This window comes from Hakea prostrata, chromosome 3, assembly GCF_041222555.1.
Source record: "Hakea prostrata isolate BN-2017 chromosome 3, UWA_Hpros_2, whole genome shotgun sequence".
In the NCBI taxonomy this organism is placed as follows: domain Eukaryota; kingdom Viridiplantae; phylum Streptophyta; class Magnoliopsida; order Proteales; family Proteaceae; genus Hakea; species Hakea prostrata.
This window is the reverse complement of record NC_142602.1, coordinates 75,015,493-75,039,303: the sequence shown is the minus strand read 5'-3', so window position 1 is coordinate 75,039,303 and position 23,811 is coordinate 75,015,493. Positions and strand designations below refer to the sequence as shown.

The window sequence follows — 23,811 nt, the reverse complement described above, 5'->3', positions numbered from 1 at the left end:
TGTTTAAAAAGCATAGAGACCCCAAAATTGGATTTTCATTGGATATATTTGTCCAATTTGTCATTGAAAACTTTTCAAACACTGTTAAGCACCTTGCTATTTTCATTCATCCTTTTAACTTACCGAAGTGAGGAAAGCCACATTGGGGATCGTGAGCCCGGTGGGTGGTGAAGATCTTGTGTGTGTCATCGAAGTCTTTCCGGGGTTGAAAGCATGGGTTGGAAGTATGTGTGATGAGCTTCTATCCAATTTGTCATTGAAAATTTTTCAGACATTGTTTATTATAGGGATATTTTTGAAAATAAACAGAGATTTAACTGTTTTCAATGATAAATTTAACAAATATATCCAAAAAATCCAATTTTGGGGTTTCTGTGCTTTTTAAATATAAAGGTGGGGGGTGTCAGTGCTTTAAGGCCTCCATTTTGGGGTGCCAGTGTAATATTCTCTAATAAATTTGGTTGTGATGTGTCCAAAATCTACTCAGCCCTTAGATCTCCTTAGAATGACCTACAAAACAAAAGCGTCAGATGTGGCCCGACCGCTGGGGTCGGGAGTCCACCTCCGAAGGCTAAGTCAGTCGATGAACTTAATCACAAACAACTCTGCCAGAAGTATAGAGCTAAGGAAGGAAAAACTGGAATACGATTTAGATCATAAGCCTCTGAGTGTTTACGTCCAAATGTGTGTATATGGATCTCTCTTTTACCTTGTAGGTAAAAGATGTTTATATAGAGTGTACCTTCGAATCTTCTTCGTTGGATGTACTTGAGCCTTCTTCGGATAGTCGTTGGATTCTAACAGTTAGATCCGTTGAAGCGATAGACTTCTACTAGTTTGAACTAGTAGAGGACTCCTAGGATAACCTCACGGTTATTTGATGGTTATCCCTTCAATAGTGATAAGTGACAGCCGCCAAGTTGTGTCTGTCATCATTAGGGTAATTAACCTAATCCATAAGTTGGATTAGGGCGTGCTTGTGGCTGATTTAGTTTTCTTCCTCAGCAAGCTATCTCCTGAACCCGGCTCGTTCGGAAACGAGTCGATTCTCTTCATCCCGACCGGAGTCGAAGGTCAAACCAAGCATGAACCAGGTTCGATCATATTTTCTCCACATCATGAGCCCCCCAGACCAAGCGTTCGGTCGACCCCGAGGGCTTGGTTTTTAACTGGGTTTTTCGTCAAGCCATGGTCTTTGCATAACCCACTAAATGTCATATCACATTTAATGCGGTGGTCACTTTTTCCTCGAGAGTTGTGAGGGCAATGCCATGCATCCTTTTGCATTCTAACTATCGTGGCTCACGTAACCCAAACGACGGTTTTTGAATGCCTATTTTGGATTCGTGAGTTCAAACTTTCAAACCTTCTTCAAATCTCGATCATTGATGCTTAATTAATCTCGATCGTTCACGTCCTCGAACACTCGTGTGAGTGCTTAAAAGCGGCTTGTTGTCTTCGTAGGTTTCATTCTTCTTGTCTTGGAATTTTGAAACCTCGTCGTCTCTTTCGCGCCTTCTCGCTCTCGAGCTTTTTGCCTTATTGAATCAGTAAGTTTACTGATCCCTTTGAAAAGTTAACTTTCTGTCTCCAGGTTTTTCTTTTCTTTTTGTACCGTAGTGAAACTTTAGTAATGGAGGACAGTAGGGTTTCTTCCGAAGCTTCCCTTGTGCCCAGCGCCAGTAAGAGTGATAATGGTAATGAGGCCTTTGTTTCACTTCCCTCTGAGCAGTCGGACAGTGATAACAAAACCCTAACTGCTCTCTGGCGTGACTTCGCAGAAGTTAACCAGAAGAGAGGAAAAGCTGAAACTTCTTCTGCCCTTCTTGAGTCTGGACCATCCATGACTCATAGGGTGACTGCAGAGTCTTCTGGGTAGTCAAAACAAACTTCCAAACCTAGTGGTAGACCTGATTCTGTTGCCTCCTCGTATAAGGAGGAAACTCTTCTTTTGGCCATCTAGGGTTTTGATTTTCCTTCCTCTTACCATCTTAGGGTTCCCAACCCTAATGAGAGGGTTGATTCAACCCCTCCGGGCAAATTTTCCCTATATATAGATGCACTGGAAAGCGGGGTTTGCTTTCCTTTCTTCAATCCTTTGTTTGCAACCATCCTGAATCACTGGGACATTTGCCCTGGAATGTTCCTTCCCAATAGCTGGCGTCTCATCATCGGCTTCTTGGGTTTATGCTTTGAACTTGGCATTACGCCCTCTCTTGCTCTTTTTGTGCATTTTCATCTTCTTTCTATCTCCCATCCTCCTTGTTGGGTTGTGCTTTCCAAGCGCAATAAGACTGAGCTTAACTGGAGGGGCAACATTCTTGCTAAAGGAACTTGCCCTTCCAATCACAAAGGATGGCGCAAGCGATATTTTTTCTGTCGATCTCCTCAATCAGATCTCAACTTCCCGACCTTTTGGAAACAGTATACTTCATACTCTGAGGATAACCGGGTCCTTCCCTTATCCAAAGAAGACAAAACGGCCGTCAGGAAGATCAAATCTATTCCGTGGTATCAAGAGATACATGGATATGAGATGGAATACAACTCCATCCTTCAATACTGGGGACTGGCTCGTCGTGAGCTTCTTAACCACCATCTTTTTATTTTCTGAGGATGATATGCCCTTTTGCAATCCTGGCTTTTGTCCTTCTTTGCAGTGCCACCAAGAATGAACCCTGAAAATCTTCGGGCAAAGGCTTCCAGGGCTGTTGTGAAAGCTGAGCAACGGTCGCCTCGAGCCTTAACTGCCAAACAAGTAGCCTCTGTTCCCTCTCCCGACCCTTCCTACAAGGGTATTAGGAACTTGAAGCCAGTGGTTGAGGCTTCGGGAAGAGGGAAAAAAACCAATGGTGGGAGAGTCTGATATCCCTTCCGCCACTCGAACTAAAAGGAAGCATGATTCAGTTGATGCTTCCACCCCGAAAAAATCCAAAAAGGATAAAGATTGCGAGGAGATCTTTATCCCCCAGTGGACACTGACGTAGACTGATAGGGCAACACAAGACCCTAAGAAGGCTGCAGAATGGAGTTCTCTTGGGCTTCTGCTTGCTGATCGTCAGCCTTTGAAGCTCTGGAAGATGATGCTCTCGTTCGTCAGTCCACTAGGTACCGTCTTTCCCGATCTTTCATCAATTTCCCTTCATAATCTCTTATGAGTTCTTCTGATAATTTCTTCGTCCCCAGGAATGTTGTGTTGAGCTTTTATCAACACATGGAGGCATTGAGCCGAGTTGGTCGTGATGGCTCCTTGTTGCGGACTTGTGAAGAGAATTTGGCTAAAGCCAATTCTGAAATAGACTGGCTGAAGACAGCAACCGAAGAGCTGAAGATGAAGCACGATGAGGAGATGCATTCCTTGAAAAAGGATCTTGACTCTTCAGTTGCCCGTGCTGTTGCTGCCGAACGCAAGGCTAGGAAACAGAAAAACACTGCTACGTTGTTCGGTGAGAGTCTTGAGCTTAAAGCCATAGAGAAAGAACATATACTGAAGATGGCAGTTCCTAGCAAGCCCGAACATATTAAACCAGAGTTTCGAAGAGATTGCATTCGGAAATACCTGAACAGCGTTCCTTTCTCTAACCTGCTGGGCGCCTTCAACCTTCAAGCTTACCATGTGGGGCAAAATGATGTTTGGGAAAAGATCCTCGAATCTAACCCTTCCTTCGACACAACTCCTTTTCGTGAGGTGTGTCACAAAGAGATCTTTGGGAAGCTTAAGTTGGCCTTCCCCGACTGAGCTTTGAAAGAGGATGATCCTTTCCCAGTTGACCCAAATTATGAGGAATATCTTGCTGATTCACCACCCCTTCTAGAAGAAACTTCACAGCCTGCCGCTGAAAAGGATCCTGAGGAAGACGATCCTGAGAAAGACTCCTCAGTCAATAATGAGGAAGTGTCTTAGGGAGTCACCTTTTTTTTTTTTTTTTTTTTGTAAAGCTTGACCCTCCATAATCAATGAAAATAGAATTTTTCCAATGATTGCTTTAATATTTCCTCTCATCTCATGTCCAAAAACTCGTCTTGGAAATAAAAAATAAATGATATAAATTATCACTTAACTTCTTGTATCTTGACGAGGGTTGACCCTTGGGATATCATGAAGAGGCGTTCGGGAGAGATGTTTCAGCTTCTATGTATTCCCAACTGCTCTTTCATTTATTACGAAGTCCCAATGTCTCCTTGCCTTTGTATACCACTCACTTCTCCCAACGAGTTGGAAATACAAATATTATTTAAGTGGTGGCGCAACGGTTGGAGGTATTCTCGTATCAGGTGCACAGTTCCACGTGGCTTTCCTCTAACCGTTGATCTTGCCTTTTGAAGAATTCGAAGCGTTTCTTCAATCCAGTCCTTTGGTTGCCTTTGGCTTTCAACCATCGCCTCATTACCTGAGGCTATTTAAGTCCCTCCAGGGTACTCCTCATTTATCCTACTATTTGCAAGTTAGATTTGCAAAACGACATTTCGTCTTCCTTTGCTGCATTCGTACTTTTCGTATTGCAACAATATTTTCGATCAGCATCTGAGCAAGTAAGCTTTTTCTTTGTCTATGTCACGAATCTCCTCTCCTTCCCCCCGAGTGAACTCCACAGTAGTAATACTTGGGGTTCTCTTAATGGGTATTCTGAGTAGTTCATATTTGTTTGAGAACTAGGGTTTTCCCTCTTTCTGTATGTTGTTGGATTTTCGTACTGATGCTGCCTTTTCTGTACTTGCAGTGCCTCCCAAAATTGATTTGAGCTTTATTAGGGCGAAGTCATGCAAGAAGACTGTCCCAGTACCGACGCAGGTTGCTTGCCGTACGGTGATTGCCTCTGGTGAATCTTCTAAGCGTAAGGAGACTGCTGTTGGTGAATCTTCAGATCAAATTCCCACAGTTTCTACTGATGCTTCTCCTACTGCTCCCTCCGCCTGAAAAGATCGTTTGATCTTCCCAGGAAGATCTTGATCCTTCCGTCGCTGCCTGTGCTACTGATGCCCCTGCTGGAGAAACCATTCGGGATTCTCCGAAGGAGAACCTTCGGACATCTGAGGCAACTATGTTGGCATTTGATGAAGGCGCAGTCCCGGCGGGTGCTACTTCTATTTCCAACTCTAATGCTTGTTTGGCATCCTCTTCCTCTCCTTCTTTGGAGCTAGAGGATTTTGCCACCAGGAAGCGTCGTCGGTTGGCGGATGATGTAGCTCATCATTCTCCTGATGTAGCTCATCCTTCTCTTGATGTAGCTCATCCTTCTATTCCTCTGAGGAAGTCTGAATTAGTGTCAAACAAGTTTGACAAGGCGCTGGAGTGGTGCACTGCTGCTCAAATGCCTAGCCAAAGCAGAGTTCTTTCCAAAGTTCCAGATGATGACTTTATGAAATCACTAGTGATGTAAGTTTTTCTTCATTACCTTTTGATGCTGAAGATTATTCTTTTGCTCCTAACTAACTCGGGAGTTGTTTGCAAGAGTCTCACTGGCAACTTCCACAACCAAGTGGAAGCAGCCTCTAGACTTAGTAAGCTGAGTATTGAAGTTTCCAGGCTTCGGGAAGACTCCAAAGCCAAGGATGCTGAAATTGCTCATCTTAGGAGGTTAGCTTGGGAGGTTGCAGGAGAGAAGAACTCTGTGATTGAGCATCTCCGTTCAGATTTGGATGATGCCAGGGAGAAGATCCGGTGGCTAGAACGAGAAGTAGGAAAGTCAGGGGTGAAAGGATCTGAAGCATTACCCCAAAGGCAAGCTAACATTCCCTTGCCCGAATCCCTTCCAACTGACGTTCACAAAGCTTGCATCTTCAAGTATTTGCACGAGTAAGCCCTTTGTTGACATACTGAATGCTTATAACTTGCAGGCATACCGGGATGGCAAAAATGAAGTATGGGAATCAATATTAAGGAAAGATCCTCATTTCGACATGACTCCCTACAGTGATGATTGTCATCCTGAAGTGTTTGCCAAGCTGGGTCTTCCTTCCCTTGACTAGACCAAGGATAAGATCGATCCTCCACCCCCGGATCCGGATATCATGCATTATCTCGACGATTCCCCTCCTTATGCTCCTCTCCAAGGATTCAGTTATGAAGAACTTGGCCTGAGTGCAGGTTTCATCAAAGATCAGACTTCTTCCGATTAAGCTGGATAAAGAGTATGGAATTGCAGAGGATTTTGATAACATGCTTTTTTCCAACTCTATTCTCCTTCTTATTGAATTTGTGTTGCTTCCTGACTCTGTATTACTTCTGGCAAAGCTCTTTCAATCTTGTAACTTCTTGATGATGTCTTTCTCATTTTGACCGAGTGAAGATTGTACCCCAACACTTGTTTATATATATGTTGGTTGTAAAGGTTGGCCTCTTCTGGTCGTTTAAATAAATAAAGAATTGAACTTCATCTTTGAACTTTGCTAGTCACTTGAGTCATTGTTGCAGTAGGTCTTATAATGCCTTTACTTAGAGATTTCCGGAAAAATTCAATAAGTCTGAGAAGGAACTCACTCGGGTTTGAAACCGATGCTTTGTAGAAGGACCCACATGGTTTTTAAACTAATGCCTTTACTTAGAGATTTTCGGAGAAATTCAATAAGTCTGAGAAGGAACTCACTCGGGTTTGAAACCGATGCCTTGTAGAAGGACCCACAGGGTTTTTAAATCGATGCCTTTACTTAGAGATTTCCGGAGAAATTCAATAAGTTTGAGAAGGAACTCACTCGGGTTTGAAACCTATGCCTTGTAGAAGGACCCACACGGTTTTTAAACCAATGCCTTTACTTAGAGATTTCCGGAGAAATTCAATAAGTTTGAGAAGGAATTCACTCGGGTTTGAAACCGATGCCTTGTAGAAGGAACTCACTCGAATTTTCATCCGATGCCTTGTGGCTGGATCTGTTCTTGAGTGTGGTGTATGATGCCCCCTAATCAAAAGATAGTTGTTGAAAACCAATAATTGCATTGATTGAGTTGAAATTTGTTACATCATGAACAAAATTGATAATCTTCAAGGATAATATTTTTTCAGATGTCTGGCATTCCACGAACGATCCAACTCTTTTAGGGTTGTCATGTCCTTCAGCTTTTAAGCTCCCGAACCGACTGGTTTTATAACCATATATGGTCCTTCCCAAGAAGGGTCCAATTTTCTTTGATGGCGTGGATCTGAAGCTAAGGTATTTCTCAATACCAAATCTCCTGCTAAGTACCGACGATTCTTTACTCAGTATTATAATGTGACGCTATTCTTCGTTGATAATGTTGAGTTCATGCTATTATTGCTTTTGCCCGAACTTCATCCAACAAATCAAGACTATCAAGCAGTCCTTACTCATTCGCTTTTTCTTCGAACTCTCTGTCCCTCAATGTTCCCGCCATTACTTCCATAGGTGCCAATGCCTCGGATCCATAAGCCAACCTAAAAGGAGTTTCCCCTATGGGTGTTCGAACTGTAGTCCGGTAGGCCCACAAGTACATTATGCGTTCTTCGACCCATAATGCTTTATCAGCCTCAAGTCTTCTCTTTATTCCCTCAAGTAGCGTTCGGTTAGTAACCTCTACTTGCCCGTTGCTTTGGGGGTATGCCCACGATGACATACGATGCTCGATCATGTAAGTTCCACAAAACTGCTCGAATTGTGGACAGTCAAATTGGGTTCCATGATCAGTAACGATTATCTTCGGCATCCCAAAGCGATATATGATTGACTCAAGCACAAACTTCTCCACCTTTCTTTCAGTGATTGTTGCCAGGGCGCTGGCCTCAACCCATTTAGTGAAGTAGTCAATTGCTACTATCAGATATTCTCTTCCGCCCGATGCCTTAGTGAATTTGCCCATGATATCGATTCCCCACATCGCGAAAGGGATGGGATCTAGAATTGACGTCATGGTTTCCGCTGGGCGTTTGGATACTATAGCATGAACTTGACAATTGCTACACCGGCGAACATATTCCATAGCAGCTTGTTGGATCTTAGGCCAATATAACCCAAGTCTCAGGATTTTGTGTGCCAGGGCTCGTCCACCCATGTGCGTGCCACAAATTCCTTCATGTACCTCGGCCAGAGCTGACTCCGCTCCTTCGAGACCTAAACATCTCAGAAGGGGTCCAGAATAAGATCTTCTGTACAACCTTCCATTTTGTATGATGAATCTTGCTGACCATACTCTGACTAATCTCACCTCTTTTGGATCCTCCGGTAGTTTATCATCTCTCAGATATTCAACTATTGGATCCATCCAGCAATGCTCTGCTTCAATATAGGAAATTTCTTTCCCATGATAACTCAAAAATGTTATCTCTTCAATGTAAACCGAAGGGTGTAAATTTTTCTCTTTGGCATTGGCTAATCGGGATAGCTCATCTGCCACTGTGTTTTCTGTCCTTGGAATCTGACATACCTTCAAATTCTTGAATCCTTTTTGAAATGCTTGCACCATCTTTTGGTATTTCTGCAAGCGAGGTTCTTTAATACCATACTCACCCTGAACATGATTGACAATAAGCTGAGAGTCACTATAAATAGTTATATCTGCTACTGCCAATGCTTTTGACAATCTGAGCCTAGCTATCAGGGCTTCATATTATGCTTCATTATTGCTAGCTTCGAATGCAAATCTTAATGCATATCGAATGATAAATCCTGCTGGACTCTTCAAGAGAATTCCAGCCCCTGCTCCGTCTTTATTACTCGAACCATCCACATATACTTCCCAAATGGTTGGTATAGTGGGCTCTTCAACAATGTTCTCCATTGGTGCAGTAGTTTCTACTACAAAATCGGCCAGTGCCTGTGCTTTGATTGCCGTTCTAGGCTTAAAGCTCACTTGGAACTCACTAAGTTCAACCGACCAAGCTACCATCCTTTCAGACAAATCAAGTTTACGAAGAACTTTACTAAGAGGGAAAGTTGTAAATACCTCTATTGAGTGAGCCTGAAAGTATGGCCATAGCTTCCTAGCTGCTGTCATGAGAGCTAGAGCTTGCTTCTCAATCTGAGAATACCGTGTCTCTGCATTAAGTAACACGTGGCTGACATAATAAATTGGCCATTGCTTCTTATCCTTCTCCCGAACGAGTACTGCACTGACCGCTGAAAGGGATGCTGCTAAATATAGCTGTAAAACTTCTCCCTTTTAAGGTCAGATAAAAGCGGTGGTCTTCCAAGTGTTTCCTTTAATTCTTCGAAAGCTCTCTGGCACTCTTCGGTCCAATTCGCTTCCTTGCTGCCCTTCAAATCTTTAAGTGCCTTAAAAAATGGTAGACACTTTTCTCTAGATTTTGAGATGAAACGGTTCAGAGCGGCTATTCTCCCTGTCAAGCACTGCACATCCTGAACAGTTTTTGGGGCTTCCATATCAATTAAAGCTTGTATTTTGGCTGGATTAGCCTCAATACCCCTCTGTGATACCATGACGCCCAAGAATTTGCCTGAAGATACTCCAAAAGCGCATTTCTCCGGATTCAGCTTCATTTGATATTTTCACAGTACTGATAATACTTCTGTTAAATCTGCGATATGCTTTGCCCTTGCAATGGTTTTTACCAGCATATCGTCAACATAAGCTTCGACATTTTTCCCGATTAGGTCTTTGAATATCTTGTTGACGATCCTCTGATATGTAGCTCCTGCGTTTTTCAGGCCAAATGGCATGACTTTATAATAAAAGCTTTCACGATCGGTCATGAAAGCTGTAAACTTTTCATCCTCCTTATTCATGAGGATCTAATTATACCCTGAGTAGGCATCCATGAAACTCAAAGTTTCATATCCTGCAGTTGCATCTATCAAGAGGCCAATCCTGGGCAATGGATAGCAATCTTTAGGACAAGCCTTGTTGAGGTCGGTGTAATCTGTACACATCCTCCACTTCCCATTCACCTTCTTAACCATTACCACGTTGGCTAACCAAAATGGGCATTCAATTGGTTTAATGAAACTAGAACTCTTCAGTTTTTCAACTTCGCCCCGAACGGCTTCTTATTTTTCTATGGGGAAATTTCTCCTTTTTTGGACAACTGGTTTCACCTTTGGATCTATCCAGAGTTTATGCTCTACAACACTACGATTGATTCCTGGCATGTCTTCGGCAGACCATGCGAATACGTCGCTATTTTGTTGAAGAAAAGACTTCAACTCTCCTTTGAACTCTTCCAGCTGCTCAGATCCGATATAAGTAATCCTTTCTTTATCATCAGTAAACAACTGGATTTGCTATAGCCTTTCTACCGGCTCTGGCCTTTGCATTTCTGTTTCTTCCCGATCATCTCATACCTCGATTGGTAGGGCAGTCACCTTCCTTGGGCCTTCCTTGTCCTTCAAATAGGCAACAAAGCATTGCCGAGAGATCTTCTGGTTAGATTAAACTTGACCAATTCCCATCTCTGTCGGGAATTTTATCTTCAGGTGCTTCATAGAAACAATAGCACCTAGCTTGGACAAAGATGGCCGCTCGAGGATAATGTTGTAAGCTGGAAGTTCCCGAACCACCGAAAAATTTACTCGGACGGTAGCTTCTTTGGGAAAACTTCCAATCGATAGGTCCAACTAGACAGCTCCCTCTGCTATTGCAGACGATTCTGCAAAGCCATATAAGTGTGTGGATGATGGCTCCATCAAGTCTTCATCCACTTTAAGCTTCTGATACACCTTATAAGATATTAGGTCTGCAGCAGACCTTGTATCAACCAAAACTCTATGTACTTCTCGGCGCACGATCTCTACCTTAATGACTATGGCATCATCATGAGGTAGACAAACGCCTCTTTCATCTTCTTCGCCAAAGGTGATAGAATTTTCACCATTTGGCCTCTTACGCTTCTGCGTTTCTCCGGTTTCAACAAATTTAGATTTTGTTTTCAACCTCCGGAGTGATTCGGGCTCGGGGCCTCCAAATATTGTAAGGATCGGTGACCGAGTAGCATCAATCACCTCCTTACCTTTTTTAGATCTCGGAGCCTCCTTAGGTTGTTCTGGACTAACCGAACGGTCCCTTTTGGGGCCAGCCTCACGTGGCTCCTCTCTTCTCTTATTAACAAAATTGGACAAATGTCCCTGAGATATCAATCTCTCAATATCTGCCTTCAAATGACGACAATCATTGGTATAATGATCGTAATCCTTGTGGAAGCGACAATATTTTTCTCAATCCTGTTGCTCTCCAGGTTTTAAAAGAATCTTTGGAGGCCACTTCAAGATATTTCGCTTTTTAATGATATTTAAAATATCAGCCCGAGGAGTATTTAATGGAGTATACTCACTTTTACCGAAAATCTCTGCCGCCATGCCTGAGGCTTTCCAACTCGATCACGAACATTTTGCCTTGGCTTCTACCTGTTCTCAGGAGCCTTTTGTTCTTTGGTGGAGGCTTTATTGCCCCCTGGCGTGCATCTAAGATTTCCGTGACTTCAGCCTGCTTTTGGTATCTCTGTACCAACTCAGCATAAGTTGTAGGCATATCTTGAAGTAATAACTCCAAGAGTCTTCGGTTAGTGAGTCCAGTGAACAAAGCAATTTTAGCCACTTGCTCATCTAGATTCTCTATCTCCATTGTAACTCTATTGAATATTTTCAGATATTCTCGAATCGATTCGCTCTTCCCTTGTCTTATAGTAAACAAAGTTTCCTCTGTCTTTTTGATCTGGATCCACTCTGGAATCGCTCTATGAATTTGGTGCCAACTCATCAAAGTTTACGATCCTTCTGGATGGGAGGTTCGAAAACCACTTATGTGCCGCTCCGGTTAAAGATGAACCAAAAACCCTGCAGAGAATTTCATCAGAATTAGCTGCAACTGCCATAGTCTTCTGATAATAACCGATGTGGGATGTAGGATCTCCAAAGCCGTCGAATGTGGAAAAAGTTGGCAAACGGAAATTGTGAGGAAACTGGTATCCCGCAATTGGCTCGGCAAATGGAGTTTTTCGAATAACTGAATAGATATCATCAGTTATCCTTCCTCTAGCCCATTGTCCCAGCTTCTGATTAATATTGGCCAATTCTTGAGCAATATGAGTTGAATGATCCTGTGCAATACGATCACGACCTCGAACAAAACGATCATCACGAACATTCCGATCATCACGAACAGCTCGTCTAACAGTTGGTGAGTGAGTTCTCACTCCCGTAACCAACCTCGTATTCCAATCGGTTGTACTTCCTTGCGGTCTATCAAACCGATCGTCCCGCCTAGGTAGATCGTCGACTCTCCTAGGCACTTGGTCACCTTCATGAAAGTTCTGACTGATATTCTGATATTCAATCAATCTCTGATCCCGTGGCAATACCGTCTTCCTGCATCGCGATGATCAGGTTCTTGTGGTAATACCACTCGTCTGGTTAGCACACAGAGTGCTTGACTTACATCCAAAAGTTAGACTTTCAATTGATCCAATTGATTTTGGAGTGTCTCTGGAGGATTGTTTCCCCCTTGACAGCCATCTACTTCGAGAGGTGGTAAACTTCCCTAAGGAATATGTGGATTGTTTACTCCAGGGATTTGGACATTAGTATCGCGTTGTGCAGCGGCTGTTGCTACGGCTGATCTAGTCACCATAGCTTTCTGAATCGTTTCCCACAGACAGCGCCAAATGATGCGTCCAAAATTTGCTCAGCCCTTAGATCTCCTTAGAATGACCTACAAAACAAAAGCGTCAGATGTGGCCCGACCGCTGGGTTCGGGAGTCCACCTCCGAAGGCTAAGTCAATCGATGAACCTAATCACAAACGGCTCTGCCAGAAGTACAAAGCTAAGGAAGGAATAACTGGAATACGATTTAGATCATAAGCCTCTGAGTGTTTACGTCCAAATGTGTGTATATGGATCTCTCTTTTACCTTGTAGGTAAAAGATGTTTATATAGAGTGTACCTTCGAATCTTCTTTGTTGGATGTACTTGAGCCTTCTTCGGATAGTCGTTGGATTCTAACAGTTAGATTCGTTGAGCTATAGACTTCTATTAGTTTGAACTAGTAGAGGACTCCTAGGATAACCTCACGGTTATTTGATGGTTATCCCTTCAATAGTGATAAGTGACAGCCGCCAAGTTGTGTCTATCATCATTAGGGTAATTAACCTAATCCATAAGTCGGATTAGGGCGTACTTGTGGCTGATTTAGTTTTCTTCCTCAGCAAGCTATCTCCTGAATCTGACTCGTTCGGAAACGAGTTGATTCTCTTCATCCCAACCGGAGTCAAAGGTCAAACCAAGCATGAAGTAGGTTCGATCATATTTTCTCCACATCAGGTTGTAACATCATCAAACTAAAGTGGTAGACCTAATCAATTCTCCTTTGTTTCCTCTGTGCACACTTGGTCTGGGAAACATCCTCTTATCTTCTCACTCAATGGATTCACTTCGGCCTTCCATCCACAACAGCATCCTTTCGAACCTAGACCATCGCAGGAAGGATGATTACTTTGTTGTGTGAACACCCTCCACCAGGTTCTTGTATTCTGAAATGGTGATGAGGTCAAAGTTGTGCTGCAAATGAGTTGCCTTTTGTGGCCGATGTCCACAATGCGGATGCCATGCTATATCATGAGAACGTGGGCCCAATCAAGTTCTTTGGTATTGACAAGTACGGCAGGCCGAAGAGGGCTGCCGTCGCCCAGAGCAAGATGAATGCAGTTGACTGGCGAAAGATCTATGCTGAGTGTTTGGGATTGATATACCCTAATGTTATTCCCTTCCCCTTTTCTCGTCTTCCTAGATTCCATTGTTTTTAACCATAATTTCATTTAATACATGGGTTATCTTTAATAATAAATTGTGAATGATAAGTTTTCCCCAGATAAAATGTTTGGGGCTTGTTTTAGTGCCTAAACATGCTGGAATTAATGTACATGGTTAATTTGAGAGGGGTAGAAAAAAACTAAAATTGAACCTCCTCTTCTTAGTTCGGCTGTGGGCTTATGAATCAATGTACTGCATGGAAGTAAATTCTACTTCTTATTTGCATTGAAAAAGCACATGCTACCGCAAAGTGAGAAGGAGAAGGGTGGGATGTTGCAGCCCAAAACTGGAAGAGAGAGTTAGAAGTGTTTTTTTTTTTTTTTTTTCTTGGGGGGGGGGGGGTGTTAACATGAATGAGAGTTAGATGATGCAGCCTTACCCCACCCCTGTTTCCAAAGTTTGTCTATTGGTTATATAGCTTAAGCTCTAGATTAGTCATGCACAAATTTCAGAATGTATTTCAATCAGGGTGCAACAGTGAGGCGAATTTCGCCCATCTCGGTGGTGGGCAAACCGAAACCCACATTGAGATCGAAATTTGCAATATATAGCCGGGATATCAGCGATTTTCTGGCGATTTGGCGAAATACTGGCGAATAAGACGATGGCTGTAATTGTTTTTTAAAGGAAAATCCTTTTTACCTTCCCTTTATCTTTCTCCGTTTCAAGTTCACAGAGAGAGTTGCATTTAACCGTCTCGGGTTCAACTTGTGGGGGAAATTTTCAATCTATTAAGTGAAGATTCGTTGCTATTAGAACTGTAAATGGATAGCCGAAATCCGCCTCCGAATTCGCATTTGCATTCATATTTGTTTAAGGGTGTCCGTATCCAAAAATTTTCTTACTGGAAAATATCCGTATCCGTCCGTTAAGCAACCGGATTCGGATTCAAATAATTGCTTATCGGATCGGATAATATCTGGATAGAGTAAAGTATTTAACATATTTTTCTTGAAAATTGATGGTAATCGGATTCGGAAACTGGTAATCGGATAATTGGAAATAAAAAATTATCTGGTTATAGTAAAGTATTAAACATTTTTCACAAAAAAAGACTGATAATCGGATTTGGATACCAGTAATCGGTAACTAGATATTGTAACTTGAAAATAAAAAAATAAAAAAAAATGATAATCACCTTGTAATTTTCGAACAAAAAATGATAGAAGACCACCCTGTAAAAAATGAAAAAATGTCTAGTTGCTATGGAGGTCCTTTCTTAATTTTTGAACTGCTGCACCCTGATTGCAACCGATGATAGAAGTCACCGGACTTCTCTGTGAAGAAGACGAAGTGATGAAGATTGAATTTTAATTTTTTTGACATTTTAGGTTGTGAATTTGAACCACACACGTGGTTCATGGAGAACCATGGAGTTAATAATAATAATAATAATAATAATAATAATAATAATAATAAAAATTAACAAATAAATAAATTAAGGTAAACATGAGTACTGATGTTTGGCAAAATTGCTGGCATATTTACATTATTTTATTAATTTTTTAAACTTCACTTTGCAGATGAACTTCATACGTATGTGACTATATGAGCCCAGGTAAATGTGGGCGAAATCTCGGCAAGATTTGACCGGTTCGCCTGGTTCGCCAGGTTGACGAATCCCGGCGAGATTTCGTACCCTGGTTTCAATCAAAACAAATAGTATAATCATGTATCTCATTTGTTTCTGTTCATACATAACAATATTATTGCTATACATTCTCCCAACCTTTTGGCAGGAATAAAAGCTATCAAAATTAGCAGTTTAGATCTGTCATGCTGACCTGAAGAAAAATCATAAGCCCTCTTGTGTTTCTGAATAGCTACTATGAGAACAACGCTGTGATAACAATAAGTGATTTCAGCTCTTGGACTACTTTGCCTTTGTATCTCACCGAGGGTGAAGCTTTGTGATAGATGCACCATTGATAGACATTGGTTCGGGCTTACATGTGGAACTTGATTGTGTTTCCCGCAAGTAATTCTGTGATGAAGAGTTTTCTGAGTCATTTCTGTTGGAAACAAAAAGGGCAGGTGCTGATGGTGCTTGGAGAGTGAGAGATGCACTACTGAACATGAGATTAACTGATGCCATGGTAGGTCTGTCAGCTACATCTTCTTGAACACATAACAGTCCAATGTGAATGCACCGCCTTACTTCACTTTTTGAACAATTCCCTCTCAAAGTTGCATCTGCAAACTTCAAGGCTGTGTTCTCCCTCCAATGTCTCCATGCCTAAAAGAATTAATCAACACAAGCAAATAAAGAGATAGGATTTCCTTTTAAAAAGAAGGAAAAAATGCATAGAATGAAAACCAAGAATGACTGCCAACCATAAGTAGTTTTAGTACTACATGAATTGGACAATACTGCAATGGCTTGAATCAGTTCATGTTCAAATTTAGCTTAGTTTCATCCAATACAATAATCCCAACCTGAACCAACGATGGCAGGGTATCTGGGTGCAGCCAGAGAGAAACTGCCTCGAGCTTCTGTTAGATGTAGGATAAAGAAAAGGCTTAGATGCCAAGAGTACATTGATTCTGGAGCCTATCCAGGCCAATTCTGATCCGCATCCCAATTCCATTTATAGAATCCCTGTCTCGATACCTTGAGAGGGGGACTTTAAGTTACTCAACAATTTCTCTACATTTTACCCTGATGTCCCAAAACTCTTGGACTTCAAAATCATTGTGGGAAATCTACTGCCACCCCTGGTGCACTTTCATATATATATATATATATGAATCTCCTTATGAAGTAACTATTTTACATCCAGAGTTCATACTTACATGGCTAGGAAGGTCTTCATTGTGGTCCTGACCGAAACTGATGTTTTTCCTTCCACTCACAATTTCCAGAAGTAAGACACCAAAACTATAAACATCTGACTTAACTGAGAAGAACCCATGCAATGCATACTCTGGAGCCATATATCCACTGCAATGCATCTCAATACATTAGTTCATGATCAATGAAATGGGATATTTAAAAAATTGAAATACAAACCAACTAGTCTATTAACATAGAAATAAATAAAATGGAACATGACAAGCTTCAACAAATTTGAGCCCAGGGGAGTGCAAGAATGTCTACAAAAGGAAAAACTATCAACCTCTATTGAGGATATCTAAAGAATATTTGGCCAGTTTGTAGTTCATCCATAAATTCAAGAATGACGATTAAGATCAATATTAGGATCGATCATGGAATTTTCACTTACTATGTTCCGACAATCCTATTCGTATTTTGAGTTTCGTCAATGACAAAAAGCCTTGCCATACCAAAATCTGAAATTTTTGGGTTCATTTCCTCATCTAACAAAACATTGCTGGCTTTGAGATCTCGATGTATAATCCTAAGTTGAGAATCTTCATGAAGATAGAGAAGCCCTCGAGCAATGCCACTTATGATTTTGTAACGCTTTTCCCAGTTCAGTAGAGTGCATTTGATTGGATCTACATGTTCATCCAGAAAAAAGATCAAATTAGGATTCAGGTACTAATGCAGTTCCCAAGCACTCATAACAGTTCCATATGCAGTTTCTAAATAATCATGACAACCACATATTCAGCTTATGAATCATCGAAATTAATTGGTTCTCATAATGAAGCTTTGTACGTAAAATAATGGATGCAGAGATATATTTGAAATGGAAATATGAAAGGTTCCACATCAGTTATCTTTTGTAAAACCAGAGGTACTCTTCTCCAGCCAGACATCTTATCAGCATACAACTTTGCATTAGATAAAAGGGAGAATACTTTTAATCTTTTGTAGCCAAGAATCTTGAGAAAATAGAAAGAAATGCAATTGAAAAGAGAAGAAGAAACAGTGTCTAACCAAATATGAAGTGATCAAGGCTTGTATTTGGCAAGAACTCATAGATCAGGAGCTTTTCTTTTCCTTGTAAGCTGAAGCCAAGGAGCCTTACAAGATTCCTATGCTGCAACTGGGCCACTAAGACCACTTCATTCTTAAATTCTTGTTCACCTTGTCTAGAATCTCCAGAAAGCCTCTTCACAGCAACATCTTGTCCATTCAAAAGCTTACCCTGCACTCCATTTCTATTAGGGGATACTAGTATAGATGACTTACAGCCATCTTCAAGAATTGACATGCAACTTTAAACTGTACATGTAAAAGAATTGTTGTACACTTGCATCACAATTTTGTATCATTACCTTGTAAACGGGACCAAAGCCACCTTGTCCAAGCTTATTCAAGTCAGAGAAGTTGGCTGTGGCAGCTCGTATTGTTTCAAAGTCAAACTGAAAGGGTTGCACCATATTAACCTCCCCCAGACCTTAAATGGATTCCCCACGCACCAAAAAAATAACAAATAAACCAATCAATATTTGACAAATATAATGCAGAAATGATGATGCTAAAATGGATGAGTGGAAAAACTGGGATGATATGGTAAATAATGATACCTACTAGTTCTGGTCTGAGAATGGCTATGAGAAAATCCATTAGGATGGCATGACCATGTTCAACATAGGCTTTTAAGTGCCCCTATACAAAAAACTGATTTAATCTAGAATGAAGGAATTAGAAGAACTAGTGGTAGACCTAAGATAACCTTCAGAGACATGGTCAAAAAAGGATATGCATAGCTTGGGGGCATTGTATCTAGTTTGGCCTCAAATAGAGCTGATTCAAAGGCAAAGATCCGTGTAATCAGCTCCATTTAGTTGGGATTAGGCTTGTTGGTGATATTGTAGATTTAATCAAAGCATAGTTAGCCAAAGCTCAATCAAATGAGTGTAACATGTTTTTTCCTGAGCTACTTTCAATTGGTAATTTTAATGCTGTTCCCTACACATCTCCTCATGGTTCTTCCCCTAGTCACCATGATTGAATGAAATCAATCCACTTTAAACATTTTAGCTTCAAATGATGTCTTTGAAGATATGGAAACCAATATAAAATGTAGAAGACAAAGAAGTATTTGAACCATAGTTGCTCACCATGACCTTCACTCCTTAGCTGTCCATCACCATCACTCTTTGGCTTCCTCCTCTTACAACAATATACAAAAGCGACAGAAACAAGTATAACCGCTGTTACTGCTGGAACTACAGTACTAATAACAATGGTGGATGAACTTTTCCCTTTCCCTGGAAAAACAGTAAGTCTTTCTCTTCATGTATGATCTATGTTCTTGAAATTGGTAGTTAGAGATGTTACTCATGGGCAGTCAATGTTAATCTCAGAGGTATAAAGAGAAGATCAGACAGAGAAGAATAAAAGAGAACCAGAACCTTTACCTTTACCTTGTGTCGTGTTGGTGCCCCCACCATCAACAGCCGACGGAGGTGGTGATAATGCTGGCGGAGTAGCCTGTATTGAGGATGGCGGTGGCGGAGATATCAAGTCAAAGAAGATATAAGAATCATACCTTAAGAAGCAACTAACTGTGCGAACATTCCCTCCCGATTTCCCATTACAACATCTTGGAATGTCTGAAATTATGTTTTGCAAGCAAGTGTAGCAGCGATTTTTCGACAAGTCGCTCGTGCACTGCAACATCCCATATACAAACTCAAAATTGCTGACAGAGCTGTTCCTTCCAGTTGCGAATTTTGAAGGGCTTTCGGCAGCTGTGATCGACAAATGATCCATTAAACCTCCAACCCTCTCGTTAAAGAGAGTCACATCTGTCACGTTTTCTTCTGGGTACATGGGGATTAAGGGGCTTTGGCTGTCGATTTGGCCGAAGAAGTTCCAGTCCGCGAAGCGTAAGACACAACCCCAATACAATATCGATCCTGCCTTCCGGTTAGTACATCGTCGACGGATCTCAGTTGCAGAAGTATTCACACAGTTTCGACAGTCTTCTTGTGTAGAATCTCCTCTGCACTGGACGAGACCATACACACGGTTTGGAGCATTGCCGGAAATGGTGGTGTTGAAAAGAGTTAAGCGAGTATTTGAGTACAGAGAGGAGAAGGTTTGGTTGAGGTTAGTTTCGAATTGGCTGCCGGAAGTATAGTTGCCGGAATCGTAACAGGTGCAGATTGAAGGATCCTCAGCTTCCGAAAGAGAGGGTATCTGAAATAACAAAGCAAGAATTGCAGAGAAGATAATGATTGAGTTGGCATTTGATGCCAGAAGGCGACGCATGGTAGGATGAGGATCAGAGTTCGAACTTTGGAGTAGAGAACGAAATTACAGTTAAAAACGACGCGCACTAACGTGTTTTGACCTCTTCCACTGATAAATGTGGATTTTATCCTTGCTCAAGTTACCAACCCTGCCTGAAATTGTACGGCAAAAGTATGTTGATCCTTTAAGAAAATAAATAAATAAATAAACAAATGTTGACTTTCACGTGAATTTTTCTTTTAATCTGAGGGTGAATTATATTAGGGTTCACAGAGAGAGAGAGAGAGAGAGAGTATTGCTTAGCTCCTTGAGCAAAAAATGGCAAGTTGATTATTTATACGACTTATATAACAAGACCTTAACATATTTTTTGTTTTTGGTAAAATATAACCAGACCTTAACATACTCAACCTAGGCAATGCTCCTTGCCTTGAAGTTCTGACGAGGCAGCTGATCTGCAATTTGAATTGACTTTGAAAGTAACTTTGAAAGTGAATTAAGCTAGTCGGAAATAAACAATCTATATGCAATTTGAATTGACTTTGAAAATGAATTAAGCTAGCCGAATAAACAATCTCCAAGTTGATTATTTATACGACTTATATAACAAGACCTTAACATATTTTTTGTTTTTGGTAAAATATAACCAGACCTTAACATACTCAACCTAGGCAATGCTCCTTGCCTTGAAGTCGTTAAGAGCAGCTGATCTGCAATTTGAATTGACTTTGAAAGTAACTTTGAAAGTGAATTAAGCTAGTCGGAAATAAACAATCTATATGCAATTTGAATTGACTTTGAAAATGAATTAAGCTAGCCGAATAAACAATCTCTATGCAATTTGAATTGACTTTGAAAGTGAATTAAGCTAGCCGAATAAACAATCTCTATGCAATTTGAACTGACTTTGAAAGTGAATTAAGCTAGCCGAATAAACAATCTCTATGCAATTTTAATTGACTTTGAAAGTGAATTAAGTTAGCCGAATAAACAATCTCTAAAACTTGAATTGATTCAAATTTTTAGACTATTTGTTCAACTACTTCTAGATGCAATAGATTTTGCTGCTACAAATGCTCCCCCAACCCGATACTAGATAGAATAAATTAGATTAAAGTAAGCAAGAGCAGTCCAAGAACAAATCTCATCCATTAAATTCCAATTATTTCAAATGGTGGGCCACTTTATACAAGTTGTGAGTCATGTCATATAAATAGGGATTGAGATTCATTACATGTTTGTATGGGAAAAGAAAAGGAGATTCATCATTACATGCTATTAAATCCAAAAACACGTATTTTATGTCCTATATGCAATGTCCGAAATTTTGCCAAAATTTAATTTTCATTTTGGCAATATATAGCCAAGTTTTGGCTAGATTTCAACACCCCTCACCCAATTTTTTTTTTTTTGGGGGGGGGGGGGGGGTATTTTAGGTCATTTTTTCTCAAATTTGGCGTCCACCCTATTTTAATGCCAATAACACACTAGAATTGTTGGTTTTAGCCTAAAGCCCCACCTAGATTGGTGTTCTTGATTGACAAATACCCGATTGTATATGGGCAAAACTAGAATTCTATAACATTATTTTAAACAATTAATCCAAAATAAATATGCACAAGGACAATAAACATCATTAGAAAATACTAGTATATAAATACAACTAAGTATATACCTGTGTTGGCTCCACCTGTATCATGTTAATACCAAGTACTATGCCTCGGTGGATCCATCCGTTGTGAGTCTTGTGATCTCATGTTAGAACTCCCAAAGGCTATAGTTATAAGCTTCTCCTCAATCATATTTTTAAAGTCACTCCATGACATTTCATGCTGATGATTATTGAGGTACAGAGAAACTAGAGCTCTCTAATTGGCGTCATCTGTGGATGCAAAACTACTCATATCAAGAGGGTAATGTGAATAGAAATATGGAAGAGACTCAAGAGACCCTATTGGGTGTGGTGGTGTTGGTGCTGGTTCATATGATGGTAGGTATGGTTGCATGCCATATTGGTATACTATCTTCAACGTACCAGTTGTCCTTTAGCCACTGCGAGGGATAGTCGAGACATTTGGATGATGATGACCCCAACCATCATAACCCCCATAAGTATATGTGGTCCATGTAGAACCTCTAGAGTAATCCAAGCTCATGGATGATCAATTATTGTATCCATAGTAGTGCGAACTCCTACACGACGGGTATGTACCATAGTGTCCATGAGTAGGAGGGACACCATAACCATAAGCCCCATAGCCATAAGTAGGTGTGGAGCCTACAGACTCTTCCAAACTCATGGACCCCAATGCTCCCAACAAGCTGTCTATTGGATCAAAATGGCCATATGAGCCGTACGATCGAGTATCGTCACTATAACCATAGCCATGCATGTGTTACTGCTCCCTCCCATGGCCCTTTACACTCCCTGGCCGAGAGTGGCTCGTAGGACAACCATGATGAAACTCACCACCATGATCGTCATCTTGGGTGACATGCATGTGCTGAGTCTCTCCAATGTATCTCTCTAGGGATGTCGTGTCTCTAATAATGGAACATGTAATGACTCTGTACTCCTCCACCACCACCAAGACCATTATAATCATCATCATCCCTATGAGTTTGATTGGGACTGAGAGAAAGGGTGTCATCTGGATCATCCTCGTGCTTGCCAAGCTCCACCATCCAATCCCCATTCCTAGTGGTAGTAGTCATCTGTGCATGTGCCTACCCCTCTTGAGATGCCATGTACTCATCTACATCAACTCTCGCAGCTTGAGCAATGACTGGGTCTAGCCTACCTCCAAGTTGGTCTAACACTAACTCAACCTTGTCCAACAACTAACCAGTGAGGGGATGCTACTCATCTCCATTGGCCTCAAAGATATCGTCGAGATGGATGTCCATGTCCCTATCACAGTTAGCATGTATCCTGGCATGCTTTATCTTCAACCTCATGTTGTAGTGGCAATACACGAGGTAAGTGTTGACTTCCCAACATTTTCCTCCTCTTAGAATGAATCATGTCAAATGTACTCCAGTTCCTCTCACACTCAGAGGCAAAACAAGTCTAGGAGAGGATCTTCACTGCCATTCTCTGGAGGATCTCTGCATCACCCCCATACAAAACCCATCACTCAGTTGCATCATCACAAATACATTAAGTTAATGTTTAATAAAAAGATCCTACTTATATAGTAATATGTAAAATAATGCCTCTAACTTGGATACAACATCTGCACCAAAGATCCCAAGTGCATCCTTAAACATCTTAGCTAAATTCTTTCAAAAATAAAAAGCAAGTACTAATTTTTAAATCCCTGATATCTCATCTTTATGTGGCAATTTGACAGGACCACTGGGTTCGGCTCTGAATTCGAAGTAATCTGCATGATGACATTAAGCAAGTCTAACCTCAACCTCAAACTTTCACTATACCGATATTTGTGATTGAGATAATAGGCTGCACAATTCACAATTCACAAACTCACAGTTAAAGACTTAGACTTGTCATTGAATGAATTACTAAAATCTACTACAATACAAATTAATAACCCATGCTAATTACTTAACCACCCTATGCATCTAATGTATTAGATGAGCGGTCCATCTAGTGTGCACAATATTCAAGTAATGATCTATGAGGTTTGCTTCTTGTATTGCTGTCTTCATGCACTCAAGGGTTGCATAAATGTGGGGCATAGTGGCCCCCTCAGGGAGGAGTCAATCATACGCGATCTTGATCATGGCTCCAAGGTCTCTAGCACAATAGTCACATTTCCTCCAAAATTCATCAGATGAGATCGTCACTTGTGTTGTGCACCCACTATTCATACTGAATTATGACAAACACATTAAGTTAATAATAGATACTATATACTAGATATTCATAGTATAAATGTGTATGAATTTGTTAAATAAAATAGTAGAGAGAAAAAAAAATATTTACTTGGATCCAACCCAAGAAAACCACTCCTCTGATGCAAAC

At 40.9% G+C, this 23,811-nt stretch overlaps 1 protein-coding gene across 2 annotated transcripts; it reads right to left on the bottom strand.

Annotated features, from left to right (window-relative positions):
• Positions 1 to 15,179: 15,179 nt before the first annotated feature.
• On the bottom strand, positions 15,180 to 19,901 carry LOC149023084 (cysteine-rich receptor-like protein kinase 15). Of its 2 annotated transcripts, none has more exons than XM_089150932.1 (7): positions 18,986 to 19,901; positions 18,686 to 18,835; positions 17,897 to 18,018; positions 17,556 to 17,766; positions 16,936 to 17,170; positions 16,505 to 16,652; positions 15,180 to 15,947 (listed from the first exon to the last, which is right to left on the bottom strand). In XM_089150932.1, the coding sequence occupies exons 1-7, from the start codon at positions 19,839 to 19,841 to the stop codon at positions 15,603 to 15,605; spliced, it is 2,067 nt and encodes a 688-aa protein (XP_089007058.1). In that variant the 5' UTR covers positions 19,842 to 19,901; the 3' UTR covers positions 15,180 to 15,602. The 2 variants fall into 2 exon arrangements, with proteins under 2 accessions (XP_089007058.1, XP_089007059.1); XM_089150933.1 differs by having other exon boundaries at positions 18,992 to 19,901.
• Between the last annotated feature and the right edge of the window lie 3,910 nt (positions 19,902 to 23,811).